This window comes from Adelges cooleyi, unplaced genomic scaffold (assembly GCF_023614345.1).
Source record: "Adelges cooleyi isolate 19-005CV unplaced genomic scaffold, UGA_ACOO_1.1 ACOO_flye_CR_arks_rails_tigmint_CR_PRNA_108, whole genome shotgun sequence".
Lineage (NCBI taxonomy): Eukaryota > Metazoa > Arthropoda > Insecta > Hemiptera > Adelgidae > Adelges > Adelges cooleyi.
Genome location: NW_026095761.1, coordinates 3,551,365 through 3,578,936, shown reverse-complemented (window position 1 = coordinate 3,578,936; position 27,572 = coordinate 3,551,365). Strand labels below are relative to the sequence as shown.

Genomic DNA, 27,572 nt, shown 5'->3' with positions numbered 1-27,572 from the left:
ATCTTATGACAACAGTGAAACAACTGATAGTTGTTTTAATTTTAATTTTTATGTTTGATTTTGTGAATTAAATTAAAACTGTGCGTGTTGATTTTAATTTAACGTTTGAATTACGTTTTTATATTCAAGACACCTCTAGGTAAGATATATATGGAATTACGTGATTAGTATTATCGTTGGCTTAGTTAGAAATGTTGACCTAAAAAACACCTAATGAATAACTGAAACCTCTGTGGCTATAATTATTATTCTCTTTTTTTAAAAATATTTTAAATAGATCAATTCTTTTCTCAGCTCAATTATTTGTTCTTACTTAGTATATTTTACAATACATACATTTTTATAAACAACCAACATGAAAAAGTTCAGTATAAGAATCAATTTTAATATTATTTGAAAAATTGTATAATAAAAAGTAAAATAATTATTGTCTTGTAATGTTCTTAGCTTAATAATGTTATACAAACAAATAAAAAACAACCTCTATGAATGTTACACATATAATTATCAAGTTATTATCATTTTACCACATAATATATGTGTTTTATTAGTATTATTATTTTAGTGTAAATATGTTATAACATGAAAAAACAAGTGTAATAAATTATTGTAACGCACAATATTATAATAATATTATTGGATAGCAATTCAATTTATATGATCGTAGTAAATAATTAACTGCATGTAAAGCTCTAATTTCAATATATTATATAACAATTTTTAAACTAATACAATGTATTAATATTATAAACCGTATTATATAATAATATATATTTAATAATGTAGTTTATTTAAATATACCTAAGTTATTTCTCTAAAAGCCTATACAGGTTGAGAATGATAAGGTTAAAACTAAAACGCCTATTTTGAAATAGAAAAAGCATAACTTTTTGGAGGGAAAGTCGTATCCATTTTTGGTTTTTAATAATATTTCATAGAAAAAAAGAGTATTTTTAAAAAAATTTAAAATTCAACATGTAATATTCATTAAGTCAAATACTGAATATACTGAAAAATGTTTATGGTTTTATATGGTAGGTGCTTTTACTGTAACCTTACTGACCTTATTGCGGCGTAAAAACTTAAGCAAACATTTGTCAACCCTAATCTATATGCATGCTAATTTGTACATTTCTATGACCATTTTGATGTTTTGGTGTACAAAAACAGCACAGAAAATGTATACAAAGACTACGCAACAGTGTGAACTATTATAGGGTGGCGCAAAAAAAAAAAGAATTCGCCTACCACTAAAAACTAATTTTTATGGTAAATAAATAAGTTTATCAAAATTTGAAGTCATTCGGTAAAGTTTAACAGGTTGCTCTATATGATTTAATATAAATTTTAGGTATTTTTCATTAATTTGCACAATTTGTTGTCTAAAACTAGAACTGTTCAATATTCTCTGAATCCCAAGAAGTTACACTAATGTTTGATAAAGCAATATATAAAATCTAAGCTCGTTTAATATGGTTTCATAGTAATTTTAATTATTAAATATACATTTTTTTATTATTTCCCTAAGAAACTCAAAAAAAGATTAAATTTTTTATTTTTAAAATCACAGTAATAAATACATAATCTGTATAAGTTATGATCAGCTTATGTCCTACATCATGAATTAATGAAAATCATTATAATTCCAATTGAATGCATTAATGGTCTAATAAAAAAAATAAAACTAGGCATGTAAAAAAAGTCTAAAATACTATATTGTAAAATATATGTAATAGTTTTAGCTTTAACCCATTCACTGTGGATGATGTCAAATGTATTAAGAGCGTAAAAAAAGTGTTTTTCAGAAAAAAACAAATTTTTTCAATTTTTAAAAACATTAAAATTGATGTTTTTTATAGTTACTTTTGTATATTTTTATATAGCCTCACAATCTCCAAAAATGTTTTTTTATTTCCAGTTTATCTGTAAAATTTGATTACAATATAACGTTTTAGAAATTATAAAACTGCATAAGTAAAAGTTTGATAAATAAAAATAAAAAAAATTCGAGAACTTACATAAGTAAGTAACTTATGTATAAGTATATTACATATTATGTAATAAATTTGTATTTCATATTTTTATAGAAAAAACCAAAATTAAAAAATATTGAGTACTGAAACTGTGAGAGTTTTTTTTGTAAACTTGTTTTTTATTGCAAAAATGTCTATAGCTAAAAGAAAAATAGATTTAAACTAAAAAACTAACAAGTACCTTTACAGTTATAATACCTTAAGACAATACATTTGAACAAATATACATCTAAAATTTTCCATGAAACAATTTTTGTCCATACCAAGCCTCTTAATAAATAGGGGTAACAGGGTATAACGAGTCGTTATTAACGACTGCATACAAATTGGTATTGTACTGTTTAAATTAAGATTAAAAAAAATCTAACTTGATATCAATTTTGTCTAACAACCTAGTGTGTAAAAATGTAAAATATGAAAATAAAAAGTATAGAAAACTAAAGATATAATTTATTTTATCAAAAATCTCGAATATCCCGTCTAGTAAAAAATTTTTGGTTTTTCATAATAAAAAAAAAAGTTTTACTTCAGATTTTTGTAAAAATTATTTGTTTTATAAACCTACTCTGGATCTATCTTCAGTTTAATTTTCAAACCTAGAGTCCTAAAACTTCGCTTGGAAAATGGAAACAAAGATAAAGGTTTCCCCCTTCTAGGGTAAAGGGTTTATAAAGTATTTTTCCCGGATGTCAACGTTTATCGAGAGAACAACATTATCTAAAGAATAATCCATTCAAATTTGGGACTAATTCGATTATTTTTCAAATATATGAGCCGGCGAAAATGAAAGTGGCCTAAGTCACATTTAAGTTGTTATGAGAAATAGAAGGTTTGCGTTTTGTATTTCTGAAACTTAATATTAACTAACAAAATGTTAAGTGGCGCTCTACCGCGAACAAAGATTCAACTTGACTTACTCCACTGACTAAATGACTCTTTTAGAGTATACTTATATGCCCTAGCGATATTGCGGATTTTTTAAAAATTTGACTTACGTCACTTTCATTCTCACCGGCTCATATATACAGCAGCTATAGGGCCTAATCCTGGTCAATACGCCATACGAATATTTTTTTATATATACAGCGCTGTACTTTTAAAAATATATACATTTTTCGAGGGTTTTTTTATCCGATTTTAAAGGCGAAAAAAAGGATTTTTTTTTAATTTTCAGACCAATACTTTTTAGGTTTGATTTCTGATCGATAGACTTGCTACATGAAGATATCGTTTCAACGGTTTAGAAGATAGCGTGAGTCCGTCTGTCCATTTACAAAAATAAAAACATATCATTGTAAAATCAATACTTTCTTAACTCCGCATCAAAGTTAAAAATTGAAATTATTTAAACAATTGTAAGTGCTCCAGTTGGTAATAAAAAAATCGTTTTTTTCAGTGGTTTCCTTATGTTTTTTTTTAGAGGAGGCACTTAAAGATTATGGATATACGTTTAACATTTTATATACTACATTTTGGTGGGTGTAAAGACCTCATAATTGCCCGCATCTATGATCATGGAGTAGGTATGCAGTCAATTAAATGTGTCATATAACAATAATTGGGCTCTTAATTAAAGTTTTGCTACTTCACAAAAAAAATAAAACAAATTTAACGACCTACAATACGTTTTGGTTCTATATAAAAAAAAATAAACACTATATTTTTGAACTCTTTGTATCTGTATTTGTATCTACTATCGTTTATCTGTATAAAAGTAAAGTAAAGTTCAAAAACATTAATTGCAATTTACTAAGTGTTCTAAAAGTGGTATACTATTTTCAATTTTGTATGAGGCTTGATTCTATTATTTTCATGCGAATTGAAACTTTAAATAAAAAATTAACAAGTCAGCTTAATAGGTTAGGGCCGGCCGATCACAAATCTATAGTAATTTTCATAACTTGAAATGTTCGCTTCGATGTCAATCTGTAGGTGTTGGAAGATTTTCAATAAAACTAAATATCCACTAAAGATAATATTAGGCACATCCTTATAATTAAATTATAGTATTTTTTTATTTTTACTTTATAGAAATTCGTTTGTTTACAGATTGTTGATAATGTTCTTAAGAAATAAATTACATTTTAATTAATATTATCTTTTCATTTAATATTATCATTATTAAATAAAACAACACAAATACGTCTTAGTTTCTCATCAAAGCTAAAATCACTAATATTTTTGATAAATATTTTCTATAAACTAGTTAAGAACCAAACATGTCAAATACCAACCAATATACATTAACATAGTAATACAAATTAAATTAAAGTGTTTGCTCAACTCGCCAATGATGATTCAGTGTTAACAATTTTAATTTTTAAGCTCCCACGCACTGAAGTGTACATTTCATATGATGAAATTAAGAATAGCTTAGTAATATTGCTAATAAATTATAATTTAATAAGCAATTAACCATTACGCTATTGCTTTTGACAGGTTAAATTATTAAGTATTGTATTGTTCTTACCAGTCAAATGTATAAAATAATTACAAGTGGGTGTTTTATGTACATACGACTGGTGAGAACCACTAACTCTGTGTAGGAATTTGGCACTTTACCCACTAAACAATTTGCCAAATAATTTCTTCTAGTTCTTCTAAAAAAAAAATCTTCCATTCGGTTGTATAAAAACGTGCATAATGTACTCGTAGATAACATATTATGAAGTTTAAGTTGAATAGTCATAATTATGCGCTTAATTAAATAAATTTATAAGATTCGCTTTTTGTATTTTACTAACGTATAAATGTTTTTATTTTGTTTTCAGGGTCGTGATGTGTTTTTAGCTTTTCGAAAGAATAAATGTTAATTTTGTTGTGTTTTTGTTCATTCAGTTTAAAGTATTTTCGAATTTAAATGTGTTAGTTAATTTTTTGATGCGTGTAAAAGTATATAAAGTAAGGTGATTTATAGGTGCTTTAATATTTCGTATAGTAGAAATAAGTAGAAAATGAGTGAAAATCCAGAAAACAAGGAAATAAAATCGTCTGGTTTGAAACCGCCTACAAAAATACCCACAATGGGAGTGTCAAGGATACCTAGCTCGTCTTCCATCAAGCTCGGTAAGTCAATAATGCAGTGTAATATTGAACAAAAAATTAAAATCAGCATCTTGTAATATTTACTTACAAAAAAAATTATGTTTTGGACGGTGCTATACAAGGATCATTAATAATAATAATAATAATAATAATAATTATTATTATTATTATTATTATTATTACAAAATCTATTTTTAGATATCATTGTGTGTGTTGTAATCGATCGTTGAATTGTCCGTAGACCATATATGACATCTATTTTTTAACGGAGTGTGTGTTGACATGACCGTTAATGATATAGACAGTGTATTTGGATGTAGATATCTACATAGCTGTGTTATATCCTTGTTTTGAAGAAGGGGGGCCACTCCTGCAACACCTTCGCAGAAAAATTAAGTTTGTAGGCGCTTTATCCCGCACCTGTGGTCCACAAGGTTATGGTCGGCACCATTCAGTTTTTGTAAACACTCCGGCAGTTCAGTTTAGTGGTGTTCATCAAATTTGTTGACATGCCTAATCCAATATTCGAGGAAAGAATTTTACCGAAAAAATTGGATTTATATTGTCGCGCCGATGGTAGGACAACTGCAGTTATTCTGTATATTACAAGCAAGAATTGTTTTTAACGTTATTTTTTAAAAATCTATTTTAGCCATTAATACTAATAAGTTATATCTATAACATGAATTTTTTTTTGTATTCTACTAATAACAGTTCTTAATGCCTTAGTTGTTTAATTATATATATCCGTATTCTGTAAGAATATTCTTTCTTAAAGATTCAGTACCTATCACAGTAGCATACTTGTTAAGAACATACAAACATGTTCTTCTCCCAATTTTTTCCCCAAATATTTTTGAGCCGTTCAGTTTTTTAATGAAACTCGATTCGTGTAAGGATAATACTTTCTACTAATTAAGAACTATTAAAATTCTAACTATCTAAATTTTGAGGTTGTCTACTAACCTTAATATTGATTTCAATTGTAATTTTTATGAATTAATAATAGCTTATACCGTTATACTTTGTGACTTTTACACGTTTTCTTTCTAGTGACGTTTAAGTAAAGTAGTATTGTACTATCTGTTTTTATTTTTTTTTTACTGCAAAAAAAAACTTGGTTGCTATGCTAATATATACATATTAATAAGTGCACGGACCTCTGTTAACAAATACTTAAAATTTATAATGTAAGCATCGAGTTCGTTTTTTTTAAGAAAAAAATTCGTACAATTTAGTATTGGTTATTAGTTACTCGGGGTATTTCATTTGCCCACGGAAATTACAATCTGTATAATAATATTTTAATTACATTTGTCTGTATGCTTATAATTATTGTCCACCTCCATCTTTTATTGACGGGTTAGTAATTTACTACTGATGTGTTAAACAATATACTCCTATGTATAATGCATATTTATGTATTAACTTACAAGTAAGAAATGTTATTTTTTTATTTGAGACTGATCTCTGTATGTAAATAAGTCGTTTTAAAAAATTATGTGTTCTCCTAATGTTTTATTTCTCGTAGGAACATTTCTCGATACATAATTTTTCCAGCAATAGTAAATTTTATTGATTTAAAACCACTTTCCAATAAGAACGCTTTAAAGCTTTTTTAAATTTAACTACTAAGTTGAATAAATCATGTAAATTCTTGCCCTCAAAGTAATCAAGTCTTGTTAATCTTGTTTAGTTCTACTTTTATATCCTGTTGTTAAGCACGTTTTGCTGATGACCCACGCAAGTCGTGTGCTAATACCCCCACGTTTGTTTTGATTGGTGGGTGATTTTAAACATACGACCTATATAATATATTAATATTGATACATATTTAGCTATATATATAGCATAGGTAATGTTTATGAATTTAAAACGTAATGATAATTAACAAAATTTGAATGACACTAACAACTTTATTGAAACATACTGATGTACGTTTCTGTGTAAATGGCTTTTACTAGTTAATTTGATAATTTTTTGAAATTTATTAATGTTTATAGAAATGTTGTATTTTAGTCGTCTGTTTGTTGTTGAATTTAACTATTACTTTAATCTAGTTTTCATTAATTGTATCATCAACTCGGTAATTAGTTGTAATAACATTGACTTTTAGCGGTTTAAATGAGTTGGTAAACTATATAATTTTAGATGGGTACCATTCCACTGTCACAAAACTAAATGGCGGGCCTTCCAATGCAAAAAGACTCGCAGGTAATTTTTTTCACATTTTATGTGAAATCAATATTAAAACATTACAGCATTGCCTAATTAAACGTATGGGTACTACTATTGCTTTCCTTTAAGTTATAACTATTTATGCATTAATAACTTTTTTTTAGCTTGAATGTTAATATTTATTTATTTTTTAATTAGAATTTAAAACTAATGAGTTGGGTATCATTTCAAAAAGTCTTTTTTTTATTCCTTACTATTTAAAAAAAAAACGTATTAATCTCATTAGTATAAGTGTTTCTTTTAAATATAATGCTCGATGATATACTAAATAAAAATTTAACATTAATTAACAGTACTTATTTTATAAGACAAATGAAAATAATTTGTTATGTTAATTGGCCTAATGTCCCTAAATTGATGTCAAATACTTGAAGTTGTGGTTATTTTTCAAACATTTGAATCATATACATGATGCTATATTTTATGCTTTTATTGTTGGATTATCATATTTTGATTACTTTTTTTAGGTAAACCTTCAAAATTAAAATTTATACAAATTTATTTTTTTGTACAATTTTTTTTAATTTTGTCTCGTATGCGTTTTATTTTATCACAAATCTATACAATCAATTAGTTAAAGTTGATCTGCGTATCGAAAGCTAGTGAAAAGCTCTTTACATTTAGTTGCCTATATTTAACAGTTGGTGCTGTGTAAAAATATACACAAACTGATATAAACTAATAGGGTTCTGTTTTTAGTTAACAATTTAAAATTATAATAAAAACATTGTCACCAGTCACCAAGATGTTTATTTCGTTTTAAACATTTTTGGATTTAATAAATATTTGATTCATTCATCATTTTTCTCTCTTGAGTACGTGTAGTATTTGTGAAGAGCAATGACGTAATCTCCTACTATTACCTTTTGAATTTTTTCGTTAAATCCTTTGTCACGTCTAAACAGCTCTTTGTACATTTCCCTAATGCGAATTATGCCTTTTACTAAATCATTCCTCGCTGTTGGATGTTTGCTCAGAATTTCGAGTAAAATTTGATCTGATTTTCGATTGGGCGGGCCTTCTGTATATAAATGCATTGCGTCTTCTATTGTAATTTCTTCCCAATCGTATCGAGCAATGGCTTTTGCCCATTACAATTCTTGATAATCTATCTGGTCGTTCATCTCTCTTATCAATGTCTGTTCTGTTCTTAATAATTTCATTTCTTCTGTCGGTATCGCGGCTCTCGGTTCACAAGCCAACGACTTTACTTCTATATTTTTATCCTCCACAGATTGGTATTCCGATATACTTACCGGTAAATAATCTTTTCGCACCCTCGGTACATTCGTTGTCGGTTTTTCGTCTGCCGCAATCAAAGGACACTTGTCATACTGTTTTTCGATGGACTCGCCTTTCCCCTTAGCTCCTTTGCTCAAAATAAGACTAACAAATTGGGAGGTATTGCGAGATTTGTTTTTCAACTTATTTAGTAAATTTTCTACTGCACTTGCGCCTTCGACTTGAAGTGGTTTTGAATGAAATACTTGAACTGCCGAACATATGTGATTTATGAACCTGCCAGTATGGATCTTTTTCGTCTGTTGACCGCATAGTTGGGATGGCGTTTGACGAATATAATATTGTATTTTTTCCGATATTTCTGCCAGTTTAATCCGACGGCAACGAAACTTTTGTTACGCCTTCGGCATTCGGATAAAATTGATCTGCGATAGGCGAAGAGGCCACGCATAATAGAAAATACCACAATAAAGCTATAGTGTAACGCATCGCACAAATAGTGGGTAACCAACGCAGGATAAAATAAAAAGCGTGGAAAGCAAAATTCTTTCCACGCGTTATCTGATTTGAGCAACGTGAGCGATTGGCGTCATATTTGAATAGCCTAGAAGACAACATCTGTAGAATCAATGTGTAGTTCTTTACATTTCCAAACTAGGTGATGGATGTATTATTATCGGCTATTTAAGCTAATCATTGTGTATATTCGCTGATGTAATGATAACGAAACTCTAAGAGAATCAAAACTGTTATTAAGGGCGTGTACAATTTACAATCACATTATAGCGTATATTTTTTAGATAGTTCAATAGATGACACTTGCATTGATAGCTGCTGATTCACTATCGACCATTTATATCTATTGTGTTATGTTTTCTCCTACAAAATACACACACATTTTTCCAAGGAATAATAAAACAATAACTTTTCCCCCATTTTTGTAAATAGAGACTTAATAAATATTATGATATTAAAATTATATTTTGTTTCAAATAAAAAAAATTAAAAAAATATTGCATCGAAGCTAAAAAATGTAGGGCACCTTGGTATGAGGAGCTACTAGGTACTAATTTATTGATGTATTTAAAATTGATGAGATAACTTATGAAAACAACAGCTGTGATAAATGTTATAAAATACATTTCCGAAAAAAGTATCTTTTTATCTATAATTTATCGATTTATCATCGTTGAACCAATTATTTTTTTGAAAATAATTAAAAAAGTTATCGTGTCTATAGTAAACATCTCAGCTTTACATCGAAGCTAAAATACCTATTCGTTATAAAGTATAATTGATACTACAAATTATAAATAAAAAATAATATGGATATAATATTATATTTATTTATTAACCAATCGATGGGTGGCTGATTTGTCAATTAACATACAATTATAACAATTTATGATCACTACTTACCAACTAACTTTGTAATAGGTCATTGCTTGCTTGATTTAATACCTAATGCTTTTGGTATTTCCGATTTTTTCTTATCATAACTATCTAATTGTCACTGTTTTTTTGTGTACCTACTGCATGTTGGGGCATAAATGTGTAGTTAAGTACCCGTGGTGTTTTTTTTTAATGTATGATTTTACTCTAGTCTCTGAAGTCTGTGGTGTTATCAGATTTTGTTAAGTTCACTCGCTTAATATTATTTTTAGTCTGCTTACTCCATTTCTTCAAAGTAGGAGAACATTAAAAAAAAATCTAATCTTAAAATTTAACCAACTTTTTTATCACTTATAAAATGGTAAACTACTCAGTAAACTCCAAAATTTTTAAGTACCCTGTTTAAAAAAATTGATATTATAATATAAATTAAAAAAATGACTAGGCATACAATTTAATAAAGAAATACTATGGGCACTAAATTTGCATATTTGTACCTACGTTGGTTTTTGTATGTTTGTGTATTCTTGGCTTTGCTAGATATTCCGTATACTGGGAAACAGAACGGTGTAAGCAAAGAGGAACGAAAGTCTTCAAGTAAGTATTCGCTTTTTACCTTTGCGTTTTGTTTGTTCGTGTTTTTTTTTTATTTTTTACATGTGCTTTTATTATTAGGCGGTTCAGATTATTCCATGGGCGATTCTCGTAGACTTAGCGAGGCTGGTGTTAGACGTAGTTCAGGTTTGTATCCTTTAAGCAGCTTACTATACCTAGCATAGAATTCTGGTTTACTCGAACACGCGCACGGGCATGGCCATATGTCTTGGCGGAGAAATTGATTTGGCACACTAAATGTTACCAATGTACGATTTTACAGGAAACAGCGTGGTCCTGACCGAAGACACGGACAGTTTTATAATAGGTGATCGAGTTTGGGTGGGCGGTACCAAACCGGGACAAATTGCGTACATAGGGGAAACCAATTTCGGCACTGGCGATTGGGCTGGCATAGTACTCGACGAGCCCATTGGTAAACAATATAAACCGTCACATAAAAATTTTAAAATAGCGTCTAAAAAATGTCATCTCTGGTTTATTATCGCCAGGCAAAAACGACGGATCGGTGGGAGGGACGAAATATTTCCAGTGTTCGCCCAAAAAAGGCATATTCGCCCGTTTGACTAATCTCACTAATGCTCCTCTGGGATCCGCCGAAGACTCTATAGTTCAAAGCTCGTTCGCCAAAGCCAAACCGTTAGGGTTCTCGACTCCCATGCCAAAGCGACAGACATCGAACGTGACGGCTCCTGTTTCTACTGCTGCCGTGCAAAGAAGCGTTGTGAAAAGTAAAAAATTCCGGGCACAATTTAACCTTGTCGGACTGTAATATATATTTTCTAATGTTCATCTATAGATGTTAACCAAACCCCTGCGTCAAGGGGCAACAGCGAATTAAAAGTGGGCGATCGGGTCATTATCAGCAGCGGACAAGGCTCCAAGTTGGGGGTGTTACGGTACCGCGGTGCCGCTCAGTTTGCTCCCGGCGAATGGTGTGGTATCGAATTGGACGACCCCCTTGGGAAAAATAACGGCTCCGTAGAAGGAATCAAGTAATTGAACCATTGTTACACTGCACACAGTGCAATATATAGAATGAGTCGAATTTGAGTACAAAAATACAAACAACGTTGATTTTCCTCGAGAAGTAATATAAGATGTCCGTTGCAAAATGTCCAGATAAAAATATTATGATAAATTATTATCGGTAAACAACAATCGATCAATTAAAAAAAAATATTCTGACACAAAGACAAGAATAGTGCTTAAACGTATTTTAGTATAATAATATTATATAGAACATTTGATATTATGATTGTTTATCGAATAGTATCATTAAAGCCGCAGTATTATGTTGTAAAAAAATACAACAGCTTTAAGAATATGAGTGAAATTTAATTTATTTATTTACGACACTCGTGTACATTTAGAAAATAACCTTTTTTAAAAAATAATTACTTAGATCAGAGTCGGGGCATTAAATCAAAATATGTTTTGGAGATATCAGAGTTTTCTCGGTTTTATGGGTTTATTCGCATTAATAAAAACTAAATTTCTATAAAATTAATATTAAAAAACCCGTTAATGTTTTTCGGCGATTTAAAATATTTCAATTTTTGTGTTTTTGTACTTAGTATATTTAGTATCTTACTTCATTTTAATGTAAATCGATACTTTTATCTGGGAATTATTATTATTTTGGACGTTTCACAGTTGATAGACAATAGTGAACTTAAATATTTGGACGTTCTACAATATTGGACATCTTAAGTACCAGTGTAAAAGTTATTTTTCATTGCGCGATATGTCGCATGACAATTAGGCTGTAATATTACTTCTTCACAATAAAAAAACACCTTTATCAATATTTTAAAGAAGTCGTCGGAATCAAATTTTGATGATATTCTTAATTTTTATTAACTTTTTCGATTATTTTAGTTAAAATAATTTTGTTTTGGAAGGTTGTAATTTAAAATAAATTAGAAAGTCTAGCGTCGGTAGCTCAATTATGTCGTTTTCAAGTAGTACTTACGGAATTCGGAGCAAAATAATCTTGTTGTGAAATATTTAATAGATACTTTGAATGTGAAGATAAATTTGGTTTGTTTGCGCCTATCGGTAAAGTATCAAAATCGCCAATGTCAGCTAGCCGAATGTCCTCCAACTGTGCCATTCACAAGACAAATAAACGTTCACCCGGCTCAATGAGTGGGTCTATGATTAGTGGCGTTACAGCAACAACTATGTCATCGATACCAACTCGGGTAAGACTCGGAGTCGCTTCTTTGCGCTACAAGGTATATGCATGAGTTAACAGCTTGTTAATACACTTAATAGTTTTCAATATTTTACCTTGGATAATAATTTCAGCATACCGAATACCACATACAAAACTAGTAAATAATAACACTGTTGGGTCGAAACGCTGATTTAAACATTTCTAATTTGTTTAATTCGACGTACATTAATTGAGATCGTTCTAAATTATTTTCGAAATTAATTATTATTATCTAACAATTCAGAGGGTACTTTCTTCTTCTTTGCTTTATATAGGTTAACCCATATCAATAGAGTCGGTCAGCTTATTGACCTCTCTTCACCTCTATTGGTTTCTTTATTCGTCACCATTTCCATGGTATCTAAAATAATAAATAACTAAATTATTCATTTTTCACAGAATCAATTTATTGATATAGTTAGATTCAGAAACGGTATTAAAGGTATTAATTATGTTTAAAAAAACTAATTTGAGCTTTGACTTTTTATATTGGCTTTAATTTGCATGTAAAATGAAATCGCTTTATTTATATAGATTACATTAATTTAGTAAATTGTAACCTTGCAATGAATATACCCATTTATATGTAAATATATATTTTTTTTACGAGAAAAGTTTTAATAGTATTGCTTTTATATTTTATAAAACGTGAATAATTTGTTAATATTTATAATGTACTGTACTACAGTTAAAATACTAAACGAATATAATTTGAAAATGATACATTGGTGTGATGTGATGTAATATTAAGTTATGACAATTATTAAACTAAATAACGTTAATATATACTACAATATAACTATTTAGTGCACACAGTATGGGTTTTTATGAAAAAAAAGATATACACTTGTAATACATAATTAAAATTACTGAAAATAATAATGGTTAAGGAATCTAGAAATCGCAGAATTAATAAAATATAATACTATGATATTATTTAACTAAACATAAATAATAAAAATGGTAAGTGTCTTAAATAAAATTAATTTAATATTAAATGAAACGCATATAAAATGTGCGTAACTGGAAGTATTATCTTATGTTTATGATTGTTTTAAATTTGCAGTCCGAAGTGAGAATGGTGAAAATATATCATCCACAATGGGAATCTGGTTATTATTAGCCTGTCGACAAAATTGTACTTGCAATGTTTTGCCAATTATTACACTTGAACAACTTTATTGAATAATACATTTTTTTATTGTTAAATTAAGACTTAAAATATTAACAAAAGCACAAGTCACATGATAATATATTTCAATCAAAGCAATGGTGTCTTAATCATAATTTATTACTTCACGTTTTTTTAATTTTCTAACTTATGTCTAATTATTTTATTTGTCATTTGTTAATTGTTATATGTTTTGTTTTGTTACGTTAAATTTTATATTTTTATAATAATTTTATTTGTATTCCAAACAATGAAATGTGTTTGATTAACTACTATTGTTTTCATTCTTATATATATTGTCATAATAATATTTAAAGGTTTCATAGTTGACTACTTATTATCATTATGTAGCTTAACAGGCTTTGAACGGCGAACGCTGCCAATATATCAGAAAAATGTAGGAGAACAAAATAACTTCAAAAATATTTTTAAAAAACATTCAATTTACAATAAAACTAGACTTATATCATTAAATTTACTTATCTATTAAACAATTGTTAAACGCTTGCCTAAAAAATACACAATTTATTTCATAAAATAATATTAAACTAAAAACCTAAATTTCAATTAAAGTTACTTGTTAGTTTTTATGTTTTTTACATGTCCTCTTTAATTCAAAATTGTCGAGTATCATTTTTACCAACACTATAAATTAAGGTAGGGGTGTCTTTAACTTAGAATACTTTAAATGTATTTGACGAATTGAATTATGTTTTTATAAATTGTATAGTTGTTCAATAAATAAGAACAATAATGGAATTCGATTAAAAATTACAATGTACTTTTGAGAATTCAGCTTTATAAAAACTTAAAAAACTAGTGTTATATTAAAATGAGTTAATAGGCTATTCAGTGTTCACTATTTTATATTCAACACTATTAAAAAAAAAAAATCTTGTAAAATCTTCCTCCGAAAGAAATTTGGTTTAGTACTAAATATAATTAGCCATAATGGTAAGTGTATTAGTCAAATAAAATAATTGCAAACAAATAAGAGAAATGTATATGAGAATATTTCAACAAATAATCAATCGTTTTTAATTTAGATTTAAAGTTATGTTGACATAACTACTACATTTTCTACAATTATACCAACACAAATTTTGTAAAACCCATTAGACATATGTATTATTCTAGATTAAGCGTCCATCAAAAGCCGTTGCTGTCTCCTTTAAGACGGAGCTATGCTGAACGCATTTGCTTTCCAGTTTCCAACAAGGATCATTAGTTCGTCACTTTAATAGTATTATCATCCGTGTTTAAATTGTCACCTCAAATTATAAACAAAAAGTGGTTGTACGAATTTTGCAATCTACTAAGATACACTAGAAAATAATAAAAAGTGATACACTTATGTTATCTTACAAGTTAACACAAAACAAATAATAATAATTCATTAGAAATATTTATTTTAATGGATAACAAACTGATAAAATGCAGTATTTACAATTTGTATATAACTATAGTTGTATTAGAAAAAAATATTTAAAAAATTGAAATTTAAAATAAAATAAACTTGCGTTTTGTTTCATTTTATGTGCTATAATCATAAATCAAATGTTTATTATTGAAAAATAGTAATTTAAAAATCAATGGTTGTTAATTAGGTTTATTTTTATATTAAAGGGAATTGAGTAAAGTGAAAGTATTAGTAAAGTGAAGTACACAAATAACGTCAATAATCTGTAATTAGATTAGAGCTTCGCTTTATAGTACTCATTAAATACAGAGTTGGGCATTATTTAAAAATTGTTTAAATAAAATGACTTATACTTAGTTAAAAGTAACATAATATATAAGTTACTTACTTAACTAACTTATTTATGATTTACTATTCAACTATTTATCACGAACTTATAGGTACGTTATTCGTTTTTAATTTAAAATTGTTATTTTAAAATAATTATTAATAATATTTTCGAGTATATGTTTTTGTTCCTATTCTTTAATTGATTATTTTTAATTTGTTAGAAGTATTTTAAATATTTTTATGTGTAGAGTTACAAATCAAAAATTATATATCACTCATAGAGTTCTATTCTATTTATTATCTTATTCAATATTTGCCCAACTCTAATTGAACAAGATAGTTTCTTTAATATATATATATATACAAGCTGTCCGGACGCGGCGTTTCCCGAGATTTAGTCTGCCAGGGCTGAGTAAAATAATTCCCACCCCATCCCCATTCCCATCCCTCATCTCTAATCTCCTATCTCTTATCAGATAACAGCGTGACAGCATTTTTGTGACTTTTTTTTCGGTTATTATGTCCTCCTCTTACTCAAGTGTCCCAGATCCCGTTACAACAGTTAAAAGCTTTCCCAGAATCGTGGTACTTAGAATCGGCCTGTTCCTTTAACCATCACCTACTATTTGCTCGAGTACCGTGGTTCCAATGGTTACAAACCAAGTGTTTATTTTGGGTTACTATGGTCACAAACATTTAGTTTATTTACATTTCGTATTTAAAGTACAAAGTTCGTGTTTGAGGTCATCCTTAGGGGTGAATTTTTCGAAAAGTACTATGTTAGGTTTGCGGGAGTGTACTCAACTTCCCAAAGTTTCACGGCCATCGGACGAATGGTGTAATAATGCATAAAGGACAGAGAGACAAACAGAAATTCATTTTTATATATATATAGATTATATATAATAATGTAATATATATTCCAAATCACAACTGTATCATTATTTCATCATAATGTTACTCCTAATTTGTGATTTTATTGTATGTTTTTATACAAATAACTGATAGACCCTAATTAGAATATGCATATTTTAGTACTTAAAAGTATTATGTGACAACTGTTATGTATCATTTTCAATTAATATTCGTTTAGTATAAAAAGTATGATTTGAAACTATTATACTGCAGCGTAATATGTATTATACAATTATATTTCGGTTTGTTAATAATTTCAGCAAACAAAAGTATCGGATTTAGATAAATTAAAAACACAGTTAACTCAGTTGAAAAATGAAAATGAACTTCTACGTTTACAAGTTACAAAAGCAGCTAATCAAGCGGATGTGGCCGAAAAACAGCTCGAAGAAACTCTTAAAGTATTTAATTATTCGTTCATGCTTATTTCGTGTAGTATATTCCAATGTGTATATGTATTTGAAAATTATGTTTTAGGCGCAAATTGCGAAATCGTCTCAAGACAATAGCCTATTAACGCTGCAGAGTCAGTTAGACACATTAAAGAAGCAATTGGACGATGAGAGGGAAAAATTTCAAAATTTACAATTTACCATCGAAGAACAGAACGTAGCCAATGTGGAGTTGCAGAATAAAAACGGCGAACTTTTAATAAAAATTAAAGAACAAGAAGCCGACTTGGAAAAGGAGAGAAATCTAGCCAAAGATGTCGAAGTGGAAACGATGAAGAATTTTGAAAAAGAAGAGGAGCTTTGCAGGTTAAAAGAAGAGTTGGACTCGTTGAAAAAAGTCATAAACAACAACGAGGACGAATTGCAAAAGTCTGTGTCGAATTTGAGTACCGAAGTGATAGATAAGGATGCTCTTTTGAACACACTTCGTCAACAGTTGAACGAAAGCACACAAAACCACGAGCGCGTGTTAAAAGAGACGAGTGAAAAACTAGCATCGACCACGGAACGTTTGAACAAGGTAATCGAAGAGAAGGATAAAAAAATTGAACAGAACCAAGAGATGATCGATCAGTTGAACGAGGGTATTAAATCGTTAAGTGCGCTGAAAAACGAGGAGCACGACGAAATCGTGAATGGACTTAAAAACGAAATAACCAAGCTGAAAGATGAACACAAAAGTGTTTTTGATCAGAACGAACGAGATGTCAAAAAGGCGATTGAACAACACGAGTTAATGGTAAAAGAGCTTAACGACAAACTCGACGGTTTGTCGGACACTAAGAGTCAAGAAATCAGTCGATTACAAGAAAAATACAACGATGCGTTGCGGTTACAATCGGCCGACCAACAAACAATTGCAAATTTAAAACTAGAGTTAAACGCTACTGTCGATAGCCTAAACCAGTTGAAGATCAACAACTTTATATTCAGCAAAGACGTTTTGGAAGCGGCACTGAAACAACAAATGGAGTCCGCCATGGTAACGGTTACACATCTGGAACATCAGTTTGCCAAAGCGGTAGTGATTACGGATAAACAAATTAAAACATGCAACACCGCGGTATTGCAAATCAAAGAACAAATAGTCAAATCTAAAGCTCAAACGGAAACTCTGTACGAAGACAAACTAAGAGAAAAAGAAGGAGAAATCGAAATTCTGACAAAAAAATTAAACGAGCTTACGGATATTGTCGAACAACGTGAAATCGGAAACAAGGAGCTGAACGATCAGTTGACAAAGGCATTGAAAACAGCAGAAGAAAAATCTAATCAAATAATTGAATTGGAAAAGAAATACAACGACTTGGATACGCAACAGAATTTGACCAGAAACGAACTGGAAAAAGAGATGGCGGGACAACTGAAAACGTTAAAAGACGAGTTGGAAGACATAAAATTGAAAAAATCTGCCATGCAAGAGGAACACGAAAAGTACGTCCGGGAAATGGTGAATTCCATTGGCGTCAAAGAAGAACAACTGAACGACAACAAGGTCGTAATAGAAAACCTCAAGTCTTCGTTGGCCGATTTGCAAACTGCCAAACAAAACGATTTAGACGCTCAAAGCGAACGACTTGCGCAGATAGAAAATGAAAAACAAGAAAATTTCAAACGCCATAATTCAGAATTGACTGTCAGAGACGAGCAAATCAAAACGTTATCGAACCAGCTTACAAATGTTGTCGAACAACATAAAATCGCAAACAAGGAGCTGAACGATCAGTTGACAAAGGCATTGAAAACAGCAGAAGAAAAATCCAATCAAATAATTGAATTGGAAAAGAAATTCAACGACTTGGATACGCAACAGAATTTAAGTCGGAACGAATTGGAAAAAGAGTTGGCGGGACAACTGAAAACATTGAACGACGAGTTGGCTGACCTGAAAACGAAAAAAATTACCATGCAAGAAGAACACGAAAAATATGTCAAGGAAACGGTTAATTCCATTAGCGTCAAAGAAGAACAACTGAATGCCAACAAGATAATAATAGAAAACTTCAAGTCGTCGTTGGCCGAATTGGAAACTGCCAAACAAAACGATTTAGACGCTCAAAGCAAACGACTTGCGCAGTTGGAAAATGAAAAACAAGAAAACCTCAAACGCCATGATTCAGAATTGATTGCCAGAGACGAGCAAATCAAAACGTTATCGAACCAGCTTACAAATGTTGTCGAACAACATAAAATCGCAAACAAGGAGCTGAACGACCAGTTGACAAAGGCGTTGAAAACAGCAGAAGAAAAATCCAATAAAATAATTGAATTGGAAAAGAAATACAACGACTTGAATACGCAACAGAATTTAAGTCGGAACGAATTGGAAAAAGAGTTGGCGGGACAACTGAAAACATTGAACGACGAGTTGGCTGACCTGAAAACGAAAAAAATTACCATGCAAGAAGAACACGAAAAATATGTCAAGGAAATGGTGAATTCCATTGGCGTCAAAGAAGAACAACTGAACGACAACAAGGTCTTAATAGAAACCCTCAAGTCGTCGTTGGCCAAATTGCAAACTGCCAAACAACACGATTTGGACGCTCAAAGTGAACGACTTGCGCAGTTGGAAAATGAAAAACAAGAATACCTCAAACGCCATGATTCAGAATTGATTGCCAGAGACGAGCAAATCAAAACGTTATCGGACCAACTCGAACAGACGTTAAATGAAAAACAAAAACAACACTCGAGCTACTCCGATTTACAGAAAACGCTTAATACGGAAATTTCGAATTACCAGAACGAAATCGATCAACTGCGAGATCAAATTAATGATTTACAGTCGATGATCGCCTTAGACGGCGACAAAGCCAGCGATGAAATCGAATTGTCACGTAAAGAGCTTGAAAACATAAAGTCTGAAAATACAAAACTTTTAGACGCTTTAAAAACTTTAGAACACGAGAAAACAACGCTTGAGCATCAGTTGGAATTGATCGGTACACTGGAAAAGGACGTTAAACGGTTAAACGAGGAAATCGAAGAGAAGAGCAAAACGATCGCAGCGAACGATTCGAAAATCGAGCACATTAGCGAAATGGCGAAACAAGCTGACGTGGTATTTAATAATAAATTAAAAGCAAAGGACGATGAAATTGAACGATTGTTCAAAGTCGGAGAGGACAAATTGGTAGCCGAAAGAAGCACTTTGGAAAAACAAACGAAACTGATTTTGGAAGAAAAAGAAAAAGAAAACGCCGGTCTTCGGGAAAAGCTAAGCGAACTGTACGACGTTAAAATCGGTCTTGAAAAACAGTTGGAAATTAGCAAAACGCACGAATTGCAAGTGAATACGTTGAACGAAACCGTCCAAGAGAAAATGAAAACTATTGCCGAGAACAATGCAAAGATAGACGAGTTGAACGATTTGGTTACGAAGGTCAAACACGATTTCGAAGTGTCCACAAAAGAAAAGAATAATAGGATAAACGAAGTATTAAAAGGCGAAACGGAGAAATTGGAGTTGGAAAAAATAGTCGAACAATACAAGATGTCGATGGACGAGAAAGATAGAGAAATAGTCGAATTGAAAAATTGCCTACAAGAAGTTGCGGGAAAAAAAACGGAAAAGGAATTGATACTCCGACTAGAATCGGTTAACACCGATTTAGAAAAAGAGAAAACCCGTGCGGTCAATTTGGAAAGCTTAAAATGTGATCTAGAGAAGAAAATATCGGAATACAAAAAGGATTTAAACAGCATGGAAGAAACAAAAACTGAAATGTCCAAGTCCCTTGACAAACAGCGAGAACACAACACCGAACAAATAAACCATATTAAATCGGAAGTCCTATTGCTAAATGACGAAAATTTGAAAGTCAAGTCGGAAATGGAAGATTACAAGAGCAAATTGTCGGCTTTGCAAAAAACATTAAACGATAAAAACCAGGAAACAGAAACTCTCAAATTACTGTTGTCTGAAAAATCAACTTCCAACAGCGAAATGGAACGGTTAGAGACTTTGCTGTGAGTGTATTATTGATTTTATGCTTGTTTTAAGGCAATATAACTTGCCAATCATGAATTTATAATTTAAGTTTGAAAAATGTCTCTAACTAAGCTTAAGCACATAGTCTGAACTGTACAGTGATAATATAAAAATATGTTTATATCTTTAAAGTTTATTATCATTTGTTATTTAGTGAAAAACAATGCGGTAATCGTGAACATTTGGAGTTCCGCATTCAAGAACTTACGGATGAAAATCACCGTCTTAATGAAAGGATAGAAAACATCGGCAAGCCTCTCCAAGACAACAATCTGATGTTAGTTTAAATAAATAAAATAATGTGTATACTTGATAATTTTTGGATTCAAATCAATTTTTTTTTCAGCAATGAGAAACAAAAGCTCGAGGTAAAATACGAAGAAACCTATAGTATGTTGAAAATAAAGGAAAATCACATACTAGTTTTACAAACAGAGGTCAGTAGAAAAAAAAAAAGAGTTATTTTAATACATTTACAAGGGTGGTTTAATAATTAAAAAAACTTAAGCCGTTTTAGTCAGAGGTTGGAAACGTTTTCTGGTTAAAATTTATGTTTTTGCTTATACTAAAAACAAGTGTTATTTGAATGGTATAAATAATATATTTTTTTAAATCGAAGAACGGAAATGTTGACCAGAAGGCATTCACAAATTTCCCATAACTTGGTTTATGTTTTTACTAAAAAAAATTATTAATTAAAATATAATTTGTTATTTCACAGTATTATAACACCCATCGTGTATCTTTTTTTTTTATTAATCAAGTTTGTTTTTTCGGTTAATTTTTAGCTGAACTCGTATAAGTTAAAAGACATTGCAAAAGTTAAAAATCACAATGTTCAAGAAAAGTCAGGTAACCCGTTCTCTTGTCCTAACTATTCAAACGTTAAATATTCATTACTTTTAATTGTTTTCAGATGCACATATTCTGGCGGAAAAGAACGAAGAAGTAAAAATGTTAAATTCGATAATATTGAGTTTACATAAGAAGTTATCCGCTGTTATGGAAACTGATGTTTCCGATTATGAAATGTAAGTAATTTAAATTACAAAATTATTAAATTATTGAGAAAAAACTCAACAACTTTAGTAAACATCTAAAATATATTTTCGTATTTTCAAACAAAGCACAAGAAATTGTGTTTTAGAATTTTAAAAATATTACTGAATTAAAAATAAAATTTTAGAATGTCTTCATTAAAATAGCAAACAATTTTGATCTTCTATTAGACCAGAAAAATTATTATTTTTAAAATACTAATAATTATAAATTATTTGTACCAAATGAATTAATCGAAATAGGTTTTATTTTAAGTAAGCTTCCTAGTTTTTAATTGAGTTTCAATTACTAATTGAAGTGTGTCTAACATATTATTTTGTTTAGTGATAAAAATCCAAATGGACTTACAAAAGAAGAATACCAGAAACTGTATAAAACGGCTAAAAATAACGTTAAGCTCAAAGAATGTGAAAACATGACATTGCAGCAAGAGGTAAGAGTCTAATGTCATTAGATACAATATAATTCAACTAATCTAATTATAATAATATATACTCAAACGTTATAGATATCAAAATTGAAAGCTGAAAATGACCGTTTTGCCGAATATAAAACTAAATGCGATAGTTTGGAAAAAGACAAGAAGAAGTTACAGCAAATAGTCGTTAATAATGAATCTTCTCGCGATGGTGATAACAATAAGACTGGCACAAAATCTGGTGTGTTAATAATTTCATTTAATCAAGTTCTACATAGTTCACTTTTAAAAAATATGTATTTTACAAAAAACGTGTTCTGTTTAGAAACTGCAAAAATACTGGAAGAAAAAGATTGGCAAATCAATTTATTAAACAACATTATTGCCGATCTCCATGCAAAGGTATCGGATAACAAGTTTAAAATGGAATCGCTCGAAAAGCAAATCTTGGATTCCGGAAGGTAAACAATTTAGCAGTGTGTATAATACGTATCATTCGGGTAAATTTATATTTAAATACAATATTTTCCTCCACTTCAAGAACAAATTTATTAGGAATCATGAATATGCTTTTGGCATTCGCCTACTCCTAATCGTCAGCCAAATTTTGATATTACTGAAAAGTCTTACACAAATTTTGAACTGACCATCCATAATCAGCTATAAAAAACATATTAATGTTAAAACATTTTTTTAGTGGTCAAAACAAGAAAGCGAGAATTAGGACCGCCCGTTTGTATTGTGAACAATGTGAGATATTTGATGCTCATGACACTGAGGATTGTCCCGAGAAACCGGAATCGCCAAAATTTCAGAAGAAACACAGAATTGTTAATAACGATAACGACGATACATTAGTAGAAGAACCTTTTTGTGTTTGTTGTGATAGTAAGTAAAAAACTTCTTCTTCTTCTCCGACAGCTGAATGGTAGTTTTTCAAAACTAAGAAATTACACTTTTAGATTAGATTGGTCTACATCTCTAATAGATAAGATCATAAACTTAGTATTTTCCTCATTATGATGTATCATTTATAATCTCATGTTTTTACTGGCTTCGATTAGTTTGGAAAGTGAAAATGTATTGAAAATTAGCTCAGCAATAAGCCAAACTAATACATTTGTACACAATATTATAAATATAAATAACCGTTGTAAAGTTTGTTATAAAACTATTAAGTATTTTTCTTTTTTCCCAGTGTTTGGACATACTGCAAATGAATGTGATAGTTCATTAACGTTTTAAAACGTGCTTCCCAACCAATACGCCGAATTAAAAAAATTTCAAACAAAAAAAACAAAACAAGGAATATGTATTTTAATTTATTATTAGATTTTAGTTATACATTTAATTTTTTGTTTAAAAAAAATATATATCTGTGTAAGACTGATTTTAATGTTTAAGTTTAAGCTCAGCCTTGTTTATTTATTCGACTTTTTTGTTTGTTAAAATGTATATCAAATCTTATGTGATATTAACTATAGTTAATGAGTTATATATGTGGGCTTTCTGTTATTATGAACACTGTGGTTATGCGTATTAAAATTGTATAATTTTTTTTAAAGTTATTTAGTAAGTTGTTTAGTACAGTTCACGTATGTTAATTGTTTAGTATAAGTTTTAAAGTTGTTTGTAGAAAAAATGAATTTAACAATAAAATATTTTAGTAATATTTGTAATAGTTAGAATTATTGTTCAGTTAATGTACATTACATTATGAAATTTAATTAAAATTGAAATTATATTTATTATTATAAAATATAAGTCAGTGAAATTATTAATACCAACAGTCATGTGTTCAAATGGAATATGGTTGATTTGCATTATTATTTAATTAGTGGTAACAGAATTCTCAAGAGGACTTTCTACCCCTATTTTTTAAGGAGTTTGATATAGGCAATTTTTTTCATTCAACATATTTTTGACCCCCGCCAGACAAGACGTTGGCTTCTGCTCGATTTTATAATAATTATTGTTGGTCTAAAAGACATCGGTTTACTCATTTCCCACCTGATAGAGCATAGAGGTGACTCTGTGACGAGCGATTTGTTGGAATTTTTCACACCTAAAGACGGACTATAAAATATCCAATTAAAAAGAAAAGAAATAGTTTTTGAGGGTAGTTTTGTCGCGTAAAAGTCACCCTCCCTTTCAAAAGAGTCGGTTGCACGTTAATTTTCATTAAAACACACATACGTGGTTTGTGTGTGAGAAAAATGATAAAAAATTGGAAGATTATTTTGAAATCTAATTTTTCCAAAGAAATTCGTTAACCGATGGATCGTCATTGGTCACCGATGACCTCTGTATAATGGTTTTGTTGAACTTTGAGTGTTGAGTGGATTTAGACAAAATAAGAATTAACACAAGTTGTATAGTAATAATGATAAAGTAAAATTTTACTAAGGCTAATTCAATAAAGTAATAATTAAAGACTTGTTATACACAGTTAGCTTAAATGAACATTATGTGAAAGAGTGATTAACTTGGATATCTTCCGATACCATTTTATGTAATACCAAAGAATATTCTAGATCATATATTGTACAAATTGCAATATTAATATTGATGTCAGTTAACACGCTATTTACTTTAAACAACTTTGGTTAATATAGATCACACCATAATATTATGCTTATTAAGACAACAAGTTTATCTTAACAATACAAATGCGAACTTACATTCTAATTGTAAGAAGAATATAATATAAATTATATATTGCTATTTCAACAGTTTCAATATTATTAGTAAGGTAGAGACATCTATGTCGCCTAAAATTGCGATTGACACACAACGTTATGATCACGTTCGGTGAACAAAACAAAAAAAACGTCATAACAATATTTTGCATTTTTAGGCCGTTTATACGTGTGATTTTATTCCGTCTGAACTAGAATCGTTGTGCTTTTATAAAATGAGATGGTAATCGCGTTTTGTGTTCGGTAGGGGTGTCGTGTTATTCATATTTTCGTTTTGCTATGGACATTTTTGACCTTTCGGAAAACTACGTATTATGTCAAATTTCATACGTACCCACAAGGTCGTGATGCCTTTATTGATCTTTGTGCTTCATAGTGTATATACTTATTTAAAATATATATTTGTTAGATGTGTCACGGCTAACGACCGAACTATAGTGGAATCATAGAGCACTGAGTAATATAGAGGAGCTGTTTCATCAAAATATTAATTCGAACAAGTTTACGATTTTCAGTACAGCCACTTTAGATTTTTCGAAAAATTGCCTATACTTTACTCTTCAGAAATGGCCTGGGTAGCGTCCTCTTAACGTCAATAACACGAGTCTTGGCGACTCTACGCCGTAAACTAATGATATAGCGGCCATAATATTGAGTTCGAACATGTTTTTTTTTTGTGTATAGTCGTTAATTTAAAAGCATAATTGTACATAACTAACAAAAAGCCGAATACATCCATTGTACCTGTAGGTTATTTTCCATAGACCTATATACATTTTTATAAGTCTATGGTTTTTTCTCATAGGCTGCAAATATGGATCTAAATTAGCACGTTATTTTTGTTTGTAAACCGCTTATGCAGTAGAGCTTTAAAAATGTTGTGTATAAAGACTTTTAAAGTTTTTACTTATTTAAAAATAAAGAATAAAAATAAGTAAAAACTTTAAAAGTCGTTTTAGGTAAACTCTAAAATTAATTTCAAGAAAAGTAGAAAATAATTTTTAATTAAAAGTTTTTACTTATTGGACGCTGCTTTAAAAAAAAATTGCCATGTCTTTTATACCTATGCCTATTAATTATATTATACAATATGTTATTATTAAAAGTTAATCAAATCTAAATCTATGCAAAATGAATGATAGCGTTTTGGTCAAATAAATGGCTAGCCCGTTTTATAGAAAACTACAAAAATAGCAAAAATCATCATGTTCTAATAAACATAAGTATTGAATACCATACAACGGCGAGTCGGACACTTTTCGTAACGGTCGGCCGAATGTGACACGTGCGATACAATGTAACATTATAGTCTTAGCTTATGTCTCTACTAAGGAGGCGTTACAGACATTCGTCAGGTTGGATACTCTTTTATATGCACACGTCATATTACAAGCACACCCGTAACATATTGTATATTATTATTATACAGAAAATATATTTAATTATATTAACATTTTAAGTCTGTCTGTTGCATTCGTTCCTCGCATACGCACATGTATCGATATTGCCTACCGAATGCACCGCCGCCCGCCACCGTAAACGACTGGTATAATATGAGATATTGCGGTACTGAATATTGTTACTACAACGATGTGGGGAACCCGAACCAACAGCTTATTCAACTGCCACAGTACCCTCGAGGATAGAGATAAATAAATATCGGTCCAAAACAAATTTTGTCAATAGCTTTTCGGCACCTACAAACCGTTAAATGTGAAAACTTAAAATATGACAACCGTTTTTTGGTCTCGTAACTAGACGTAGACTTACATTTTGTCCCGGCGAATCACTATGGTACACCAACTATGTATGCAGAAGACACAAAGTCGACCACTGTGATTCGCTCGCCCCGTCAGCATTTTAGAATTGAAGGGCTAAAATGTAGACACAGTCCACAGAGTAGGTAGGTTTATAATATATTATTAATTTAATGTAAAGAAATTAATATTTAAAACCCTTAACTATAAATAATAATACACTATTTGCGTATACGTAGTTCGGCAACAATGTAGTCATCTTCAGCGCTAACGAAAGACTAACGGGGGTAAGGGTAAGATTTTTGCTAATTTCACAATATCTAAAGAATATTCCATACAAATCTGGAATTAATTCGACTATTAAAAAAAAATTGTTTAGTTGATAAAAACATTTATTTTCAATTTATCTAATATTGTTCTTTGTTTGATATTTATATTTCATATTTGATATTATGATTGTGCCATTATTATTTATAATACACTATTATTTTTCAACAATATACATTGTTACTAAACTATTAAAATTTAGGAACCTCTTCTCGGAATCAATTACTGATTTTATTTAAAAGAG

The 27,572-nt window shown here is 29.8% G+C and overlaps 1 protein-coding gene across 12 annotated transcripts; it reads left to right on the top strand.

Annotated features, from left to right (window-relative positions):
• The first annotated feature begins 6 nt into the window (after positions 1-6).
• LOC126844809 (CAP-Gly domain-containing linker protein 1-like) lies at positions 7-24,117 on the top strand. Of its 12 annotated transcripts, none has more exons than XM_050583306.1 (21): positions 7-139; positions 4,805-5,099; positions 7,230-7,292; positions 10,491-10,547; positions 10,626-10,691; positions 10,828-10,980; positions 11,057-11,296; positions 11,365-11,560; positions 12,583-12,805; positions 16,883-17,023; positions 17,100-19,175; positions 19,668-21,046; positions 21,223-21,345; positions 21,415-21,505; positions 21,857-21,920; positions 21,985-22,099; positions 22,452-22,560; positions 22,636-22,786; positions 22,871-23,006; positions 23,243-23,433; positions 23,744-24,115. In XM_050583306.1, the coding sequence occupies exons 2-21, from the start codon at positions 4,988-4,990 to the stop codon at positions 23,788-23,790; spliced, it is 5,733 nt and encodes a 1,910-aa protein (XP_050439263.1). In that variant the 5' UTR covers positions 7-139; positions 4,805-4,987; the 3' UTR covers positions 23,791-24,115. The 12 variants fall into 12 exon arrangements, with proteins under 12 accessions (XP_050439263.1, XP_050439268.1, XP_050439188.1 ...); XM_050583311.1 differs by having other exon boundaries at positions 17,100-18,569; positions 19,554-21,046; positions 23,744-24,112; XM_050583231.1 differs by having other exon boundaries at positions 17,100-21,046.
• The last annotated feature ends 3,455 nt before the right edge of the window (positions 24,118-27,572 follow it).